The sequence below is a fragment of the Chelonoidis abingdonii genome, chromosome 2 (assembly GCF_003597395.2).
Source record: "Chelonoidis abingdonii isolate Lonesome George chromosome 2, CheloAbing_2.0, whole genome shotgun sequence".
NCBI lineage: Eukaryota > Metazoa > Chordata > Testudines > Testudinidae > Chelonoidis > Chelonoidis abingdonii.
Window position 1 is genome coordinate 272667440 of NC_133770.1, and position 21495 is coordinate 272688934.

At 39.6% G+C, this 21495-nt stretch overlaps 1 protein-coding gene across 4 annotated transcripts in view; it reads right to left on the minus strand.

Annotated features, from left to right (window-relative positions):
• The window catches only part of CSMD3 (CUB and Sushi multiple domains 3), a 1318842-nt gene that overhangs the window by 419238 nt on the left and 878109 nt on the right, over positions 1-21495 (minus strand). For all 4 annotated transcript variants that reach the window (XM_075063193.1, XM_075063192.1, XM_075063195.1 and 1 more), the window contains 3 exons: positions 16200-16316; positions 9540-9755; positions 8743-8931 (listed from right to left, as the gene is read on the minus strand). In XM_075063193.1, coding sequence (XP_074919294.1) covers positions 8743-8931; positions 9540-9755; positions 16200-16316 — 522 coding nt within the window. The remainder of the gene's footprint in view (positions 1-8742; positions 8932-9539; positions 9756-16199; positions 16317-21495) is intronic.

Here is a 21495-nt window from a genome sequence, read left to right on the forward strand (position 1 = left end):
CACATGGACAAGTAGTGACACTCCATTTGGAGGTGTTTGCTGATGCACTGGAGGAAGTACAGGAGTGCCTAATGGATCTCCAACAACACAGTAAATATACAGGAGACCTATCTGTTACTAAAGCTCCCATAATCTGTATTAACTTAACTGCAATGGTTACATAGCTGCTCTGCACTTAAGTACTGATTTGAAGACAGAAGTTTCTTTTCCCTCAGCACCTCACAACCTCTTCAGATCCTTTATGCAAAGCCCATTCACTGGAGCTTCCTGACATCATATTATAAGTCTTGATGAGCTCTTACTCAGAACTGATACTTCCAATAGCTAATAATGATGATGGTCGCTACAGTGGTGTAAAGGAACAAAAGAACAGGAATTGCCAGATAGGATCAAACCTTAAGTCCAACTAATTCAGTATTCTGTCTCTAATAGTGGATAGGAACCAGATATTTCAGAGGAAGGTATAAGAACCCCATACTATGTCAGGGACCCTGCAACATGTCACAGCATATACTTCAGAGGAAGGTACAAGAATCCCACAGTATATCACTGCTTTAATTTCAAAGTGATTTAAATTGCCAATTTTAATCATGATTAAATCCACAAGCAGGAAAATTTGACTTAAATTATCAATTTTAATCTTTCTGTTTGTACTTTTTAGTTATCCTCCTACGGAAAGGGTGATTCTGATTGATTTGTACAATTTGGTACCTCTTTTTCCTAATGAGGATACACTAAATCAGGGATCGGCAACCTTCAGCACATGGCCCATCAGAGAAATACGCTGGCGGGCCGGGATGGTTTGTTTACCAGCAGCGTCCGCAGGTTTGGACGATTGCAGCTCTCACTGGCCATGATTCACCATTTCAGGCCAATGGGAGCTGCAGGAAGTGGCAGCCAGCACATACCTCATGACCCCTCTTATTCATCTTCCACCTCTCTTTGTGTGAGAGCTCTTCTATTCTTCTATGCCCTTGATCATTCTCATCACCCTTCTCTAAACTCTTTCTGGTTCAGCAGTCTCCATTTGGAGATGGAGTGAGCAGTACTTCATATTTTATTCCAGATGAGTGCACACATCATGACTACTTATCTTCTTAGTAGCCTCTTGTGATGAACTTTATCAGAGGCTTTTTGGAAGTCTAAATAAAAACATCACTGGTTCTCCTTTGTCCACTACTTTACTGACACATTCAAGTAACTCTAAGATGTGATTTCCCATTGCAAAGTCTGGAACAGTGGGGAATTCCCCTGCCATAAGAGTTTCCTCTACCCATATAAAGTTGGTGGACTAGCACTATACCAGGGTAGCTTAGAGGGTTCAGCTTGGTGGGAGAGCACTGTTTATCTCACAGAATCATACAAATATGTAATTCCCATTGCTGAGTACTGCCTATTCTAACGTTTGTATAAAGTGTTTCTTCAGTTTACTCACTTACCTGTCAGCAAAAGAATGGATCTCATACGTTAAAAATTACAGAACTTTTAAAGTATGCATTCTGCATTTGACAGGGTATGGTTTTACAGATATTAATGGTGCATGAAAACATTTCAAGTGCTCAAAGGAAGAAGATAGAGAATATGTAAAAGAATACAAACAAAACAGATTAGACCAGGGTTATTTATCTATCTTGGCTGCATTTTCCAAAAAGCTTAATTTACATGCCCAAATCCTACTGAATTTCAGTTGGATTTCTTTGAAAATGCAAGTCCCTAGGTTTTGAAGAATTGCACCTTGAAAAGCTGGGCAGGGTTTGCTCTTTGGCAATCACGTGCTTAAAATTAGAGTTTTTGTTAAGCAGACATTCTCATATTAAAGGAAACTAACACTTACCTGTCTAAATAATTAAACTTTAGTTTATTAATAAAAAAGTTATTATGTAATTTTGCCAATTTTGCATATTTGCTTTTTACATTTCTAACTGCTTGAACACCAAAACCAGATTATTTTCCTATTTTTTTATAGGCAAGAAGAGGCAGATGGAAGGGATATACTCACCACTGACTTTATGTTCCCTTCACCTCCAACCTTGCTTTGTTTGTACAGTTTATACTGTTGCACTTTCAGTTTTTGTTTTTTTTTTTGCACTGTTGCTTTAATTAAGGGTTTGCTTATAGTTGATTATTGTAGATTGTTTAGTTAAATTTATTTTAATTATTTTTCCCCACTCGTTCAATTAAATTTTGTTGTTTTTGTTATTGTCATTTCATAATCAAACTCATTTACAATCCATCCATTATGAGACATTATTGCATTTAACTCAGAAAATAATTTAAACAACACTGAGATAATGTATAGGGTTTCACAAAAATACATAGGGAATATTCCATTTCCACCATCCATACACGATATACCGGTGCTCAAAATCTATTTATCCCAATACCCTCTCCACTGACTAATAGCTGCATACGTTCAGACATGAGACTCAAAATATGAACAATATGCATCCCAAACAATATTTCCTAATTTTTTACTGTTTTCTGTGGGACAACTTGCTGGCTGCTCGAACTGTGAAACACATCTCTGAACATCAGCATTCCACCCATTGTTAAGACTTTCTATCTTGCTCTCAAATATTGTGCAGAACACAATATGCATTTATAATGGTGGGAACACTGTTGTTGTTTTTCTCCTGCTGCTTCCAGCCTATTTCATAAACAGCACCATCTACCTTTCAAATGGATCAGAGGCAGGCCCACAACGGAATAAAGAGACTAACTTTCAGAAGTACTGAAGACTCCACTCTTTCTCCATTAATCTAAACAGAACTGAATTATGAAAGATTCTGATATGGAGGTCAACCAGTCCTTGAAGCACCATGGAGAAATACCACTTCCTGTTAATAAAATGCTGTGCCCTGATGTGTGTTTGTTTGTGAGGGGAGGGGGTGATGATAGGCATATGGTTTCCATCAATTCCCCAATACAATTTGGAAATCCTATGTATGCAAAGCCATCAATAATTGCCTGAGCGATACCTAGTTTTTCTGACTCAGTGGGACAGCACCTTGCCAATATCCGGGCAGGGACACAGGCAGCTGAGCTGATGGTTAGCAACCTAATTCTGGAGGATTGTGTTCAGGTTACCTGCAATAAGGCAGAAGCCAAATTAATTAGTCTGGACAGAAGGTCAGACTCTAGTCATGTGACCAGGAATCAGGCTGGTTAGAGTCTGAAATGCTCGTTGAGGCATCCAAGCAACAGCCATTCATAGGTAAGTTGAGAGGATAACTTCCTGTGCCTCTCTTTGGGTTTAATAGGAAGCCCTGAACAACTAGAGGTCCCAGTTTTCCTCCAGTCATGGCCAGGTGAAGTCTCCATGAAGTTGCTTCAGATGTCATGGTCTCTCCATTTGATAGGAGAGTTGCCAATTTACTAGGAACCCTGCAGACCCAGGTTTGAGACCCATAGGGTCATGAGACTCTGTGGCATAGCAGACCTGCATAAGAATAAACCCAAAAATTGCTCTCTCCAGGCCAGTTGGTTGGCAACAGACTGGATGTATTCTAGTATGGTCAGATGGCAGTGGTGACCTGCTTTTCCATAGCTATGGAGCACCACATATTGTTATACTGTTACTGCAGCTCCAAGGTCATTTCTGCACAGAGCTTGGAAAAAAGGTAACCTCTCTCCACTCAGAAGTTTTCTTGCCATTGCTGGTCAACCCAGGTTTGCAGAACGATCTTCTCGGAGCAATCTGTGCTTGTTTCTTAGCCTATAAACAACGCTGAATGCTGCATCACTGCATCACTTATCCAGGAACCAGTCCTCTAGCTCCAACAGCTGGGTGGTGCTGTTGTTGCTTGCTGCTGTTTGGTGTCAGGATAGGAAAATTCCATAATATATGCCAAAAAATTTTTGTCAGCAACATGGGAGACTTGTATAGTTTTTGTCCACATTAGAACCAATTATACAGTCCTAACTTCCCAGGTGTAATTTTTAGCCTCTCTCTCCTTTCACTGGATAATTTATATTTTACAATATAGCACAAGTTCAGTAGATCGATCTCTCTCTCTCTCTCATACACACATACAATTCTCTCAAGTACTGATATGAATCCCCCCTTCCTTTCAGAAAACAATAAAATACTATTTCCAATAACCAAGGTTTGAGGAACTAGAAGTTACAGAACAGGTGCAAATTCTAAACCCATATATCAGGCAAGAAAAAGAAGACTGAAGCATATGGGAAAAAATTGGGTTTTAAATTTCTTTTTGAATCTGGGACATAATCTTGATAAAATGTGTCAGATCTGTATGCAAAGGGCACCAATGGGTCAGGAAGATCACTAGACAGGGAAGTTCAAAAGTACATCATCATGGCAAAACTAATTAAATGTCATTTAAAAAAAAATGTCCTTTATGTGTTACTAATTATCAGAACTGACTGAACCACTTACAAGGAATAATCTATTTGATACATTTAATGTCTTCTGCTTGAGGAATGACCATGAGATAATAGATTTTTAAAATTTTATTATTTATTCATTTTGTAATTGATATTACCTCAGGGTGGCTAACACACATTAGATGATGAGAGTCATTCTGTGGAGGCTGTGAAACATCTCAAAAGCAGTAACCATAACCTAGGTTTCTAATTGGGATGAATGTGGTAAACAATGGGGAAAACCAAAAATTTACTTCTCAGAAAATCTTTTTTAAATTTATTTTCAATATAATGAAGGGAAACAATTTAAACACAACACTATCCATGGAAGGAGCAATCTGTGGGAGGAAATATTCATTAAAATAGACCTGTTTTGCGTGGGAAGACTATTGCTTCATAAACACACAAAACACAAAGGTTGATCAGAAGATAATTCACAGCTAATCTGCAGCACTCTCTCTCTCTCTCTCTCTCTCTCACTCTCACTCACACACACACACTTTTATCCACTTCAGGAAATTTAAATTGCAGGGCTTTTTTTTTTCTCCTTCAGGTTTATCTTTAAGCAAAAGCTGCTAATTTATTGTGCCTTTAAAGGTCTGTCAGGGTAGGTCTGGGTAGTCTTAGGCCTTGTCTACACTACAAAATTTTGTCAGCAAAAGCTGCCTTTTGCCAGCAAAACAGGAGAGGTGTACACACTAAAAAACTACCTTTGGCAGCAAAACTCTGTTTTGCTGACAAAATAAAACCATGTCAAGAGGGCATAAAGCTTTTTGCAGCAAAGCACACAGTGACACTTTGCTGCTTTTATACAAGAGTTTGTTTTGTTGACATAACTGGCTTCCACCAGTATCTGCTCTGCTCACTGTTTTGCTCTCTGCTGCCCTGCAGGCATGCAGCCCTCTGCTTTCAAAGCTCTGAGAAGTATCTGACAGATGAGCATGCTGCTCCATTTGGGGAACAAAGAGCAAATTATCAGCATGGAATTCTCCTGTTCTGCCCTGCATTAAGAACACAGCTTCATGAATTTGCATGCAGCAGGCAGACTGCTGCTGCAGGGAGTGGGGAAGGGGAGGGAAGAGGAGGGGACTGCTGCTTTGACATTGCTCAGCACAGAGAGCTCACAGAGCTGATCAGTTTGCCGGCAGCTGAGGCGGCTGTGGAAGAACCACAGGCAGGCAGGCAGAGCAGGCTGCTTCAGGAGAGACTGCTGTGTGCAGCAGAGCTGGGTGCTGACATGTGGGCTCCCCTTGCCTCAGGATAGGTTGATCAGCCTGCTGTCTCTCCCACCCTAAACACACCACTCTCCTCCTCCCACCCCTACACTTCAGTTGAAAAAAACAACTGAAAATATACTAGGATGGACCTGGAATGATGGTACTGAGAAACCTGCATCTTGTGACTCTGTACCTGCCCCATGAGGCATTGCAAACCCTTCCCAAAGCACCCTGTGGATAGCTACCATAGGGTATGTCTACACTACGGGATTATTCCGATTTTACAGAAACTGGTTTTGCAAAACAGATTGTATAAAGTCGATTGCACGCGGCCACACTAAACACATTAATTCGGTGGTGTGCATCCATGTACCGAGGCTAGCGTCGATTTCTGGAGCATTGCACTGTGGGTAGCTATCCCGTAGCTATCCCATAGTTCGTGATTCTGGGTAAATGTCATCACTCAATCCTTCCTCCGTGAAAGCAACGGCAGACAATCATTTCGCGCCCTTTTTCCCTGGATTGCCCTGGCAGACGCCATAGCATGGCAACCATGGAGCCCGTTTTGCCTTTTGTCACTGTCACCGTATGTGTACTGGATGCTGCTGACAGAGTTGCGGTACTGCAGTGCTACACAGCAGCATTCATTTGCCTTTGCAAGGTAGCAGAGACGGTTACCATCCTATTGCACATCTGCCATGCATTGTAAATTGGCGATGAGATGATGGTTATCAATCATTTGTACTACATCTGCTGCTGTCATGGGTGCTCCTGGCTGGCCTCGCTGAGGTCGGCCGGGGGCGCATGGACAAAAATGGGAATGACCCCCCAGTCATTCCCTTCTTTATGTTTTGTCTAAAAATAGAGTCAGTCCTGCCTAGAATATGGGCAAGTGTACTAGAGAACCAGAGAGCACAGCCGCTCCGTGTCAGAGCCCAGAGATCCCGCAGAAATGATGAGCTGCATGCCATTCTAGGGGGTGCCCTGCAACAACCCCACCCATTGCTTCCTCCTCCCCAACCCTCCTGGGCTACTGTGCAGTGTCCCCCATTTGTGTGTGATGAATGCAGTAATAAAATCACTGATGCAGGAAAAATGAAGAAACACTGAGCTTTTAGTCCAGAGGACATTAAAGATGGGCGAGGGAGGAAGCCTCCGCTGCTATGATAGTCCAGGCAGTACAGAATCTTTTCTTTAGACATGAAAGGGGGGGGGCTGATAGAGCTCAGCCTCCAGTTGCTATGATGAGGACGGTTACCAGCCGTTCTGTACCATCTGCCGGAATGACCGGGAGTCATTCCCATTTTACCCAGGCGCCCCCCGGCCACACCTCACGAGGCCAGCCAGGAGCACTCACGGGCTGATGATGACGTATGGATAGCAGTCATATTGTACCGTCTGCCATCAGGAAGGGGATGCTGGTGTTCAGCGCTGCAGCACCCCATCTACCAGCAGCATGCAGTAGATATAGGGTGACATTGAAAAAAGGCAAGCAACAATTTTTTTCCCTTTTCTTTCGGCGGGGGGGAAGGGTGTAAATTGATGACATATACCCTGAAACACCCCGGAAAATGTTTTTCACCTTTCAGGCATTGGGAGCTCAGCCAAGAATGCAAATGCTTTTCGGAGACTGCGGGGACTGTGGGATAGCTGGAGTCCTCAGTACCCGCTCCCTGCCTCCATGAGCGCCCATTTGATTCTTTGGCTTTTCGTTACGCTTGTCACACAGCACTGTGCTGTGGACTGTGTCTATCATAGCCTGGAGATTTTTTCAAATGCTTTGTCATTTCATCTTCTGTAACGGAGCTCTGATAGAACAGATTTGTCTCCCCATACAGCGATCAGATCCAGTATCTCCCGTACGGTCCATGCTGGAGCTCTTTTGGGATTTGGAACTGCATCGCCACCCGTGCTGATCAGAGCTCCATGCTGGGCAAACAGGAAATGAAATTCAAAAGTTCGCAGGGTTTTTCCTGTCTACCTGGCCAGTGCATCCGAGTTCAGATTGCGGACACAATGGTGCACTGTGGGATACCGCCTGGAGGCCAATACTGTCGATTTGTGGCCACACTAACTCTAATCCGACATGGCAACACTGATTTCAGTGCTACTCCTCTCTTGGGGGAGGAGTGCAGAAACTGGTTTAAAGAGGCCTTTATATCACTATAAAGGGCCTCGTTGTGTGGACGGGTGTAGGGTTAAATCGGTTTAACACCGCTAAATTCAGTTTAAACGCGTAGTGTAAACCAGGCCACAGTGCACTGCTCTCTGTGTCGATGCAAGAGTTGTTTTAATTAAAGCATTTTTATGAAAGTGGCATAACTTTGCCAACAAAATTTTGTAGTGTAGACAATGCCTTAAATTCCACCTGAGACACAAGGTGGGTGAGGTAATATATTGTATTGGACCAACTTCTGTTGGTGAGAGAAATAAGCTTTAGGCCTTACACAGAGTTCTTCTGCAAGCTTGAAAGTTTGTGTCGCTCACCAATAGAACCTGATCAAATAAAGGTATTACCACTCCCACCTTATATCTCTAATACACTGGGATTGACATGGCTACAACAAAGCTTAAATTACACCTGTCACACAAGAAGGATCTTTCCTTCCCATGCCCCCACACACATACTCAACGCTATTCACCCCACAGGGAAGGAATGAGCTAGAGGGATGGTCATTCATTTATTTGTATTAATATAGCATGTTAAAAAATGTCTATACATGAGCAATAGATACTCTAATGAATTGACAATTAACTCTACATCTCCTATACGGATGTCACCTAGAAGCTTAAATATTAATTTAAGTGCCTATTGTTTGGCATCCAAGTTAGAAAAATGTTGGCCTAAATTTGTATTCCTGTTTCTAACACTAATCACCAGTATGGATAAAAGGAGCATATCTTCTAAATATGTTATTACCTAGGAAGTGTCTCCAATAATTGTCTGTGCAGTTGGTATGCCAGTTCAATTACAGAGTTAAAAAAAAAAGAAAAGGAAATAATATGGAAGAAACATGGAAAATGTAAAAAGTACTGTGAAAATTAAGAGGTGTTTTACCATGCTTATCCATGCTATATATCTGCAACTCCATGGACAATGACTACACGTACAAGCAAATGAAAGCAGCTGACCACGTACCCACACACCTTGGCAGAGGTGCACTCCATACACGTCGGCCACCACCAAGACAGATAATCTCCAAAGCTCCTTCTAGACGGTATCCAGATGAACAAGAGAATGTCAGAGTATCACCGACTCCAAAGTTAAATCCTATTCGGTTACCAAACTGTGGAATCCCAGGATCCTCACAAGGTTCAAGATTATATTCTGGAAATAAACAAGCAAACAAAAAATCAGCTTCTGTGTGGCAAGAACTGTGATTGTTTACTCTCTATCCACCTTATTTTTGCCATACACACTATTATTTTGCACACATTTCCACCTGACCATCAATTTAGCCTTTAGAACCATACACAAAATGAATGTACATATAGTAAATAGGTGAGTGATTCGGCTGCAGTTTGAAAATTAGATTAATATACATGTTCATAGCATTTGTAGGATGCCTAACACAACATGAATTACCATTCTTATAAAAGCCATAAATGTCTCAGACACATAAAACAAACTGTACATCATGATCAATTTGCTAAAGAACTCATTTGGAATATCAGTACTTGAAATTAGGCTTGCTCCATTTTTTTTTTCCACCCTCAGTAACATACCTTACAGCTTGCTGTCTGTTTTACTTCTTAAAATGTGTACTACAAATGCTTCAACAGAGATATATAAGGATTTAATTTCTTAAGGTACAACACAAGCAATTGTGTTATTTTAAAAAACATTATTCATTCAGACCAGTTTTGGACCTCTCTCTTTTCACAAAAAGTTGAGTTTTCTTCACTTTATACAAATAGCTCATTTCATCCCCTTACCAGAGAAGGTAATGTTAAATCCTTCATATGATATTGAAAAATCTGAAATAAAGCGCAACTGAGCCCTGAAATTTCCATAGAGACCAGCGTTGATTGCCAAAGGAAGTTCTGATCCAGTCAGGCGTGCTAGTGGCTGAGTGAAACTGCCATTCTCTGTAATTAGTAAGTAGTCGTGATGGTCTTCCAAATGAAAGGTGTGAAAGGTGAACTGCACTCCTGTTAGAAACAAATATATATTTACATATCACAGTGTTAACATGAATGCAATTATATCACTGCTTAACTCTGTGCATTTCATTACAAATGTTGATTCAGAAAATTAAACTAATCCAACATTCTAATATATATGTTCAACCTGCTAGGTTATCTATATCTATCTATCTATCTAGCCATTCATTCATTCATGTTGGTCGGCGTGGAATTTTTGTTTTGTTTTGTTTGTTTTTTAAACTTCTCTATTATAGCTACCAGATTTGGATATTTGCTTTTGATAATTAACTGAAACACAAGCCTTTTCCTTCTATTTAAAACCAAGTAATGTCTTGTTGTGAGACATCAAATTTTGCTACATTTCAAAGTAAGTGCCCCCCAGGCACACAGGCTGATCTAATGGACTGGCAGGCCTGGCTGTGAAGGAAAGGATCACTTACAATAGATGGCTAGCACTAGAAACATTTGAGTTCTGTTTGGGACAGTTTCTGAGAACTGGTCAGCTAAAGGTCCCAGCAGGAGATTTGGATGAAAGGAAGGAGATATATGCATCCACTCCCTCCCAATCTGCTCTCCTCTTTGTCTCTCTTCCAGCCCGCTTCCCTCTTGGCTTTGATTTCCTTTTGTTTGTTTGTTTTGTTTTAACATGAGCCATAAAAATCCATTAGATGGAAATATGGAGGTTAATACCGGAATCCAAGCATTGTGTAAATATCTTGATCTATTCTCGTTTCAGCTGGATGGTATTTTTGTATTTGTTTTATAGACTGGATTTGTTCTAACTAGAATTTGTTTGTTATAAGAATACAGATTGAACATGTTTGTTAAATAACAACTATAACATATATAGATATAAAACCAAGCAATATGTTATATGTTTGAATTTTGATGAAAAAGTCCAAAATGTTTACGTAGAATTCAACAGTTGGAGTTAATTTTCTCACCAATTTCACAAAAATACAAAATACCTTGGTTGAGACACTGTGCTGCAGGGGGGACGGGAGTGGGTTGATGGCAGCAGAAACCTAGGTTATACTTAGCCTGCTCTATGGTACTGGAGGATCTTCTTCACTAGGGTGATCACCATGGTCAGCTATACCAACTTCAAGACTGCTTTGCACCAGCAATACAATTATTGCAAGTAATGTGCAGATGTAACACATTTTGAGTTGTATCTATATCTACATGATGAATAGCAATAATTGTCATTAGAGGGGTAGAAGACCTGGATCTTGTAGAAACATGGAGGACTATCCCAAAGGGGGAAAAAACAAAACGATACATCATTAGTCAATAATGGGAAAAATCACCACTAATGGTGCAGCTGTTCTTTTACTTTTTTAATGTACTATAGTCTTGTTGGATGGAGTAGTGACACTTCTATGCTTTCTATCTGTTTGGGGATTTTTGGAAAGAAGAGGATGTTGTGAAAATAAGTTAATGGTAACAAAAGAAAGAAAGAAAGAAAGAAAAAGAAAGAAAGAAAGAAAGAAAGGAAAAGAAATACAAGCGCCAAATAAGCAGATTTTCAAATGGTTTTCTTTAAATTTGAAAGAGATAGACCAAAATCAAGGAAAGAAAGCGTAATAGCTACAATCTTGGACAAAAGGAGGAGGAAGCAAGCATTACAGCAGTAATGAAAGCAGAGACAGAGGCAACTAATGACATGTAGCTGGTGGCAAGGGAAGATGCTAACATCTCTTTTTCCACTGTCAAAAAGCCACAGGCAATGTTCCTTATACTTTCATAGGCAACATTACAACAGTCCTCCAGTACTTACTTTGTCTCTTTTTCCTAGTCATATATTGGGAACACTTTATTACAAACATTTCTTCACAGCTGGAGTGCTCCGTAGCATCTTATTAAGATCTGATGTTGCTCTGTTAACATCTCTCCCAGTACTGGACTAAATTTTTCAAGATCAGGGCTGTTCAGATCAGCGCCAGCTCCAGGCACCAGCGCTCCAAGCATGTGCCTAGGGCGGCAAGCCATGGGGGACACCCTGCCAGTTCCTGTGAGGGCAGTAGGCAGGCTGCCTTCAGTGGCACGCCTACAGGAGGTCCGCCGGTCCTGCGGATTCAGTGGCAATTCGGCGGCAGGTACACTGAAGCTGCGGGATGGCAGCACCTCCTGCAGGCAAGCCGCCGAAGGCAGCCTGCCTGCCATGCTTGGGTTGGCAAAAAAGCTAGAGCCGCCCCTGGTTCAGATACTGCTGTTAAACTTGTTGCTGCAGGAGGCATCTTAGATCATGAGTGTCTGACCAATGATAATGTGATGTTTAATGTTCATGGCTCTGGTGCCACATGGTGATGAGTTCGAGCTGCTTTATCCTTATTGAAAGCTGCATGGTGATAACAACTTGCAGCACATACTCCCATTAACCATAATCATGCCTGGATCACATCACAGGATCCCCCTCTTTCTGTTTAATAATAAACTACCATTTATTTCTCCTCTCTCTCAACAAGTTGACTGGTAAATAATAATAGGAACGGGTCAGTATAGAGAACAATCTGGACCGCTTGGTAAGGTAGGCTTATATGAATAGTATATATTTTAATATAGTCATGTACAAAGTCAAACATTGAGGGTGAGCGACTGTATCATGGAATGCAGTGGCACTAAAAAGATCTGATGGCTGGAAGTTGAAGCTGGACAAATTCAAACTAGAAATGATATGCATATTTTTAAACAGTGAGGGTAATTAATCATTGGAACAACTGATCTAGAAATGTGGCAGATTCTCCATTACGTACAGTCTTTAAAGCAAGACTGGATGTCTTTTTAAGATGTGTTACATCTCAAACAGAAGCAATGGGCTTGATGCAGAAATTACTGGGTGGGGTTTCCTAGCTGTATTACACATAAAGTCAGACTAAATTATTTTAATGGACTTTTCTGTCGTTAAAAGCTATGAAACTATGAACAAAAACATAGATCCATTTTGGATATATTACTTATTCTCTCTTCTCTCAATTCACACCATGAAAGACCCTGGCCTTTTTGTACATAAACCCTGTCTCTACTTTACCATAGATTCCAGGGAGAGATTTATGGTAGTGTCTCAAAACAATGGGATACTCAGCAGTTTCAGCTAAGTTTCACTTTGAGTTTTGTTCAAACCCAGAACTCAAAGTCTAATTCAAGGGGATGTTTCAATCGCTTTCCCAGTTTGTGATGACATTTCTAAGCACCAAAGTATATCTCAATTGTTGCTGCACAACTCAGTTCTTAGCAGAAAAATGGTCTAATCATTTTAATGTGCACTGTGTGATAGATTATGCTATCTTGGGAGAAAAAGTTTAAAAGAAATGTTTTGGGCAGGGATTTGTTTTGTTTTCAAAAATAAGATAAGAAGCTATATGACACTCAAGCTTTCTCTTTCAGTGTTATGAACTTGGTTGTTTTGATGAAAAATCTTCCATTAGTTCATAAATTTAATTGAAAATTGATATTTCATAGATAGTATCATTTCATAGAGAACATAAGAATAATATTGTTATTGTAATAAAGTAAAATAAAATACAAAAGATGACATGCTTTTTTTAAACCTAAAAAATACAAAAAAAATCATGCCATAATATACACATAATATACACATCCCTCCCATTATCACATAAGAGCTGTTTGAACACATATAATAGTTATTTGCAGAAGCATTTTGCATGTTTCTACCAAAGGAAATTATGTGCTTGTTTTTCAGTTACTTCTAGAAGTTTTACTATTTAATATTACTAGATTTTTTTTAGATACATATGGATCTTAATAGTGAGAAATATATTTAAGGTATATTTAAGACTACCTATAGTCTGGGGCATAGATGAGAAGTATAGTTAAAATACGTCTTTATATTGCAGGTCACATTCAATGTTTTATTAATATAATTTTTGCATGCTTGCAGGCTAAGTATTAATTGTTGTAGCGTAATTGCACTTTGTGTTGGTTAGGCAGTCGAACCTGTGCTTCACGATTTGCATATTCATATCCAGGAAGTGATGGACCTACTGGAAGGAAGGCTTAGCCCTAATATGGAATGTTATTGCCTTTGCTTTTCTGACATGGAGGTCCTTTCAGGTCATTCAGTCACCCATTTGATGACATTCCTTGTGCTTTCACACGTAACGGGGGAGATCACACGAAGGTTGTCGTCTCATTCACCAAGATGTCAATTCACTGCTACTCTCCGACCCATATCCAGGAAACCTTTATGGATCCATATGTCAATGCTACATGGCAATGGAAAGGACACCAGCCCTCACTGGCTTGAATTGTGGGCCGCTTGTGATTCTCCAAACAAAGACCTGATTGAATATCCAACAAAACAAGTCCCAGGATTCTGCCTTCCCCACAGGGAGTGGACTTTACTCATCTGCATGCAGATAATGGATCAAAGATATGTATATTTCCTCCACAAATGGAAAATCAAAGAATCACCAGATTGTGACTGTGGTGAGATACAAACCATATAACACATCACTGAAAACTGCCCCATTAACACTTAATGTGGTAGTACAAGGGGGATCCACTGAGCTACTCCAGAAATATTAGATTGTCTTTCAAACCTTAACATTCAATTACAATCACAGCCTGTTGCTTTCCAAATGGCATCCAAAAGAAGAAGAAGTGTTAATTAAATTTGTATTTACACTGAAGGAAATCTGAAGCCTTAAATGCCTTCTTATGCAATGTATGGATGTGCACTTTTAATCTATACTAACGTACTGTGCCCCAGACCTGCAGGTAGTCTGCACTACGCTATCAACCAGAAATCTGGCAACAGCTGAGAAAAAACATAAAAGCACTATAGAAAATTTAATTAGAAAAATATACTGTTGCCAGTTAAAAATGGGACAAATATGAAACTTGTTGACCTCCTTCATACCTCATACATGTTACACTGTAGCTTCAGCCTTTGAGACCATCAACAACACCTCTTCTTCTTGAAATCTTACCCTGCTTTGGCTTCTGTGACTCAGTCATCTCCTGATTCTCCTGCCACCTCTCTATCTACTCCTTCAGAATGTCCTTCAAAGGATCTTCCTCATTCCCTCTCCAAATTTTGGTGGAGATTTAAAATGACCTTTTCTCTTTTCTCTCTGCACCTTATCTCTGGGTACTCTCCTTTGAAAAAACAAATTCAACTGAATGATGATGATACATAGATCTACCGCTCTACTCCAGATGGTCTCCTCCTGTCCAGACTATATTATCAGCCTGTATTTCTGGCATCTCCTCATGGATGTCTAGCCCTTAACTCAAGATGAATATGGCTAAAAAAGAGCTTTTAATCTTCCCCCAAGCCCTCACCACTGCTTCCATTTTTGATCACTGTGGGTATCACCACCATCCTCCCTGTCACTCAGACCATAACATTTCTGTATAACAACTGGTAAAGCCTTTTTTTCCCTTTCCATCCAATTAAAACTCTCTAGGCTCTCACCATCTTGTGTCTTAATTACTGCACAATCGTTTTCTGTAGCCTTGACAAATGCAAAAACTTTTCACACTGATAACCATTCAGAATGCTACAAAGATCATTTTTCTAACCCATTGCTGTGCCATGTCACCCCTCTTTTTGCATCTCTCCATGGGCTCCCTCTTCTCTTATCATATCAAACAAACTATTTGAGTTTTCAGGCCCTTCATTGTGTATCCCCTACCCTACCTATCAAGTCTTATATGCTATTTAGACACTATTTGTCACTGTTAACTGGCCAACAATGCCAGCCTTCATCACCCACTTGTTTAATTTTCAAACAAGGATCTTCATGCTTTTCTCTATGCTGCCTGTCTTGCTTGGAAGTAACTCCCCATGAACACCTGCTGAGCCATCTCATTGTCATCCTTCAAAGCCTCCCTTAAACTCTCCTTTGCTGTAATGCCTAAAAAAGCTTGACAACAGTTAAATGGATGGTGTGCTGTTGCTGCTAACTATTATGCTGAAAATATTGTCTCATTGTTTCCTTGTGTTCCTTTGATTATCTGTCTGTATCAAACTGTTGTCTCTTGTCTTACATTTAGATTGTAAGGTCCTTAGGGCAGGAGCCATCTTTTTGTCCTGCATTTGCACAATGCCTTGCAGAATGGGGTCTTTGTCCGCGACTGGGACATATAAGTGCTACCACAGTATAAATCATCATAATTAATAATGTTTATAGTAAATCTCCCAGTTCATCAATGCTAACCTGGTTTTGCATATGGGGCATGAAATAGCAAACTAAAATAAAGAAGACAAACAAAAATACACCTCTACCCTGATATAACGCTGTCCTCGGGAGCCAAAAAATCTTACCGCATTATAGGTGAAACCGGATTATATCGAACTTGCTTTGATACGCTGGAGTGCGCAGCCCTGCCCCCCTGGAGCACTGCTTTACCGCGTTATATCCGAATTCATGTTACGTCAGGTCACATTATATAGGGGTAGAGGTGTACAATTAAATTTCTTACCTTTTCCATGGGTGACATCCACAGTCCATGTACAATTCAGGGAATTTGGGTACAATTCAGGATAACCAGGGGATAAAATCGTTCCACTCGGTCCTCTAACATCTCCTCCACATAAGGCTAAGAAAAATAAAGGGACATATTAAAACAATACACATGTAAAACCTAGACATGTAAAAGAGCAAAGAAAGTTATCGTCTCTTTTTAAACAATGATCTATATGAGTGAGTCTACAATTTCCTCTGCAGCAAATATCTAATTTTAGCTAAAATTTACACAAAGTAATCAGAAATTAAATATGATAAATTAATTGCTAAAGTGATTTTATAAATATCATCAAAATGAATTGCTACTTACACCAATTGTTTTCTGAGAATTCCTTATGAAAAATGTATTCTTCTTATACATAAATAATTTACATTTTCAGAATCATAGTGAGCAGTGACACACATTATTGTAAGTCGTAAAAAGAGCCGAAGATCTAATAGGACAGAAATGATTGCCCAAAGTGAACAGAAGAGTGAACATCTCACAATTCCTTATCTTGAAGTTTCCATCTGATAATGGGAAGAGACTATGAGCACATACTCTGGTCAAGGTCAGGTGAGATGAAGGAATGCACATATTCCTATTGCGATAGCTCTTGCCAGACAATTTTTTCCCCTTCTTTTTGCCTTTACAAGTGCTGAATTTAACTTATACAGATTTTAATATAAATCTTTCCTTAGATTTCAACAAAAGCTGGATGAGGCCCACACAGGGACAAATGCACCTGATTTTATGGAAGTCACATGCCTACATCAAGTTAAGGACAGCTCTCTAGATAAAGAGGTAACTAAATGGTCTAGTGGCCCATTCATAATGACTATCCTAGCCTATTATCATAGAATAATAGGGTTACAAGGGACTGCTGGGTCATCTAGTCTAACCTCCCACTAAGATGCAGGATTTGTTGTGACTAAACCATTCAACACAAATGGCTATCCAGCCTCCTTTTTGAAAACCTAAACTAAAGGAGATTCCATGTGTTCCCTAGGCATTTTGTTCCATTGTCCTACTGTTCTTACAGTTAGGAAGTTTTTCCTGCTAAACTGTAGTTTGAACCTTGAGAAGGTACAAATAAATGTACAGTGCCACTCACTGTTGAAGGATCAGTGGCAGATAATACATAAGCATATGTGAATGCTTTTCTTTCTTCCCTTTGAATACCAAATGTGTGTCTCTTACTACAGATGTTAATGGTGGCTGCCAATTGCAGAATAGGTAATTGTATGGGATAGCTACCAGCTTTATCAAGATTACCAGTGACTAATAACCAGAAGATTTTTTGAAGTTTGTATTTTCGTTAGTCACCTGACTAGGACAGCTAAACTACAATTCCTTCTCTCTTCCTACATTTGTTACTCAGAGCTGCATATTACCCTTACATTAAGGTTTAGAATGACTCTAGAAAGGAACCCATTGCACACATTTTAATGGAGATGAGGCATTATAGATTTTATAAAATAATATATTTTTTCCTCAAGAATATGGCTCTGAACAATGCTTGTTACCATGAACAGTTATTTCTCATTATCAGCATGTACAAGATATTCTAAAAAACACTGCATTTTTTTAAAGCCATGTACATGGGCCATTTCAGTTTGAAAATTAAAAGTATTTACCCCTTTCATTTTTCTCAGTCTTACTAAATTTGGTATCCAAGGAGAGTTTTTTTCTTCTGCTAGCCCCAGGACCTTTAAAAACAGCCAACTGTCTCCTTGTCACTGGATTTCATTAACTAATATAGATTACTATAGAACAGTTTTATTGCAATTCTTAATTAACATTAGTCGCTTTTCTAAATTAATTAACACAAAACTCCCTTATCAACCTCAAATAATCAAACTCTCAGTAAGTGCCCTTTCAAAATAAGATGTATTGGCTTCATCGGTGGTTTCTGTTAGACAGAATCATGAAACAGTATTCAACACCACATTTCTGTGTATTTCTGTTGCAAATTATGGGTTTTAATATGGTATCAAAAATGGCATAAGAATGATGATATGCCAAATCCAGGGGTTTTGTGCTGATGTTGCAATGAGAAGCATTGAGGTCCAGATTGTTTTGGATAGACTGGGAGGTGCTGTATTGATAGTCTATAGAAGCAACAGAATTTGAGGGACTATATCTAAACTTTGCCTGCATGCAGCAGTGTTCAGGTGTCAGTTTTAAGTTCATGCACTGAGATGTTTCAGTGTTCAGGTATTTTGTTCATGTGCTTTTGTTTTGTTGCTGCTGCTGCTGCTATATTTAGATCATTCTCTATTTTGGTGATGCAATTTGGGTGCTTGGCTCAAAAAATCACCAAAGCCCAGTAGGCTTCAGGTAGGCTCAGCTTTTGCCATTTTTTATATTTTCACAAACTCCTGACCAGTCACTTCTAATTATATACTCATCACCTTGTAGCACACAAATAATGGAATTCCACCTCAGATATATTTTACATCACAGTGGAACAATCCACAAAGGCAAGCACTGGGCTCGTTCATAGCTCTTGTAGTTAAAATGCAGTTTTCATAAATAGTTTGGGAATAACTTGGAATGCTTTCTTGAAAAACCTAGTTGGTCTGACTGCTCTAGTTTTCCCCTGACTTTTTCCCAAAGTATCTTCACAAAAGGGTTTCTCTCCTCTCCCCACTTCTAACAGAGTTTCCTGCCTCTGAACCTCAAGCATACTCAGTGCTGATCATCCATATGGGCACTCATGGTACTGCCAGGTACAACTCTGAAAAGATCAGCAGTGACTAGATGGCTCTAGGACTGAGGGTGAAGAAGTCAGGTATACAGGTTATGTTCTCATCCATCCCCTTTACTGAGCATAAGAATCATGGCTAGGACATGTGCAACCTGGAAATGAATGTGTGGCTGTGCAGATGGTATCAAAAGGAGGGCTTTGGCTTCTTCAACCATGTTCAGGGAAGGAGGGATGCTGATAAGAAATGGCATCCACCTGAGCAAGAAGGTGAGATGACTGCATACTGACTTGCCAACTTATTGAGCAGGGCTTTAAACAAGGTTAAAAAGAGGCAGATGACAAAACCTCATAAGTGGGTATACAAAGAGGTGACGTAGACACTGGAGTAGAAGTGTGCGTGCGGGGAGAGGAGAAATGGTAAATTTCAATAGGGTCATAGGAGCAACAAGCTGGAATACAGTGGGGGAGCCTGCTCAACTTCTGAGATATCTATACAAAAACACAAAGCAAATGGGAATAAACAGGAAGAACTGAACGTCCCAGTACACAAGTTGAATTATGACTTAATTAGCATAACAGAGACTTGGTGGAATAAATCTCATGATTCAAATAATGGTATAGAGGTGTATAGCTAGTTCAGGAAGGACAGGCAGGAAAAAAGGGAGAAGGTGTTGCATTATACATGAAGAACATATAGACTTGAGTTCTGTGAAGTTGCGAGAGGCAAACCAGTTAAAAATCTCTGGGTGAAGATAAAATACAGGGGTGGGGTGAGAGAAACAGGAGCAAAGCCATGTCAGGAATCTACTACAGAATGCCAAATCTGGAAGAGGAGATTGGTGAGGTTCTCAGAACAAACAAAGATCCAGAACTCAAGATCTGGTAGTAATGGAGGATATTAACGACCCAGACAACTGCTGGAAAAGTAATATGGCAAAACAGAAAATTTCAAATAAATTCTTGGAATGTATTGGGGACAACTTCTTGTTTCAGAGGGTAGAGGAAGTAATCAGGGGGACAACAATGTCAGATTTGAGTCTGACTAACAAGAAGGAATTGGTTGTGAATTTGAAGGTAAAAGGCTATTTGAGTAAAAGTGATCATGAAATGACAGATTTTGTGATTCAAAGAAAAAAAATTAAAGCAGCAGAATAAGCCCAACAGACTTTAAAGAAAAAAAACCAAAACCAGACTTGAACAAAGTCAGAGAACTGTTAGGTAGGGTCATCGGGGAAGAAAATCTAAAGGAAAAAGGAGTTCAGGAGAGCCTACAGTTTCTCAAAGACATAATATTAAAGGCACAACAGCAAACTACTCCAATAAGGAGGAAAGATAGAAAGAACAATAAGAGGCCAATATGGATCCATCAAGAGCTTTTTAATGGCCTGAAAAACCGCAGAGGAATCCTTCAAAAAGTGGAAATATGAACCAATTGCTAAGGAGGAGTACAAAAGAATAGCACAAGCATGAAGGGATAAAATCAGAAAGGTTAAGGAACAAAGTGAGCTAGAGCTAGCATGGAACAGAAAAGGCAAAGAGAATCATATAAATGTACGTTTGGAAGAGACCGTGAGAGGCAGTACCAAGTATGCCTAGACCATCTCTCACAGGTGTTTGTCTAACTTGTTCTTAAAAACCTCCAATGATGGAGATTCCGCAACATCTTGGAAGTCCATTCCAGAGCTTAACTATCCTTATAGTTAGAAGTTTTTCCTAATATCTAACCTAAATCTTCCTTGCTGCAGATTAAACCCATTATTTCTCGTCCTAACTTCAGTGGATGTGGAGCACAATTGATCATCAAACTTTTTATAACATCAATCAACATATTTGAAGACTTATCAGGTCCCCCCAACTTTTCTTTTTTCACAACTAAACAGCCCACTTGGAACAAAAAAATTCCTCATGGGTCAGGTTTTTTAAAACTTTTATCCTTTTTGAGGCTTTCCTCCAGACTCTCTCCAACTTGTACACATCTTTCTTAAAGTATGGCACATAGACCAAGGAAAAAACATTTCAGCTGAGGTCTCGCCAGTGCTGAGTAGAGTGGGATAATTATCTCCTATGTCTTACATACAACACTCCTGTTAATACACTCAAGAATGGTATTTGCCTTTTTCAAAACTCCATCACATTGTTGGTTCATATTCAATTTGTGATACACTATAAAGCCTAGATCCTCTTCAGCAGTGCGACTGCCCAGGCAGTTATTCCGCGTTTTTGTAATTGTGCATTTGATTTTTCATTCTTAAGTACTTTGCACTTTATCAAATTTCACCTTGTTGAATTCATACTAATTCTTCAATTTGTCAAGGTCATTTTAAATTCTAATCCCATCCTCACAATTCACTAGTAATCCTTCCCTGCTTGGCATCATTCACACATTTTATGATCATACTCTCCACTCCATTATCCAAATCATTAATGAAAATATTGAATAGTACTAGATCCATATCAGACCCCTCTGGGACCCCACTATGCACACCCTCCCAGTTCAACAACAAACCATTGATAGCTGGTTTTTAGTGTGGTCTTTCAAGCAGTCATGTTCCCATTTAACAG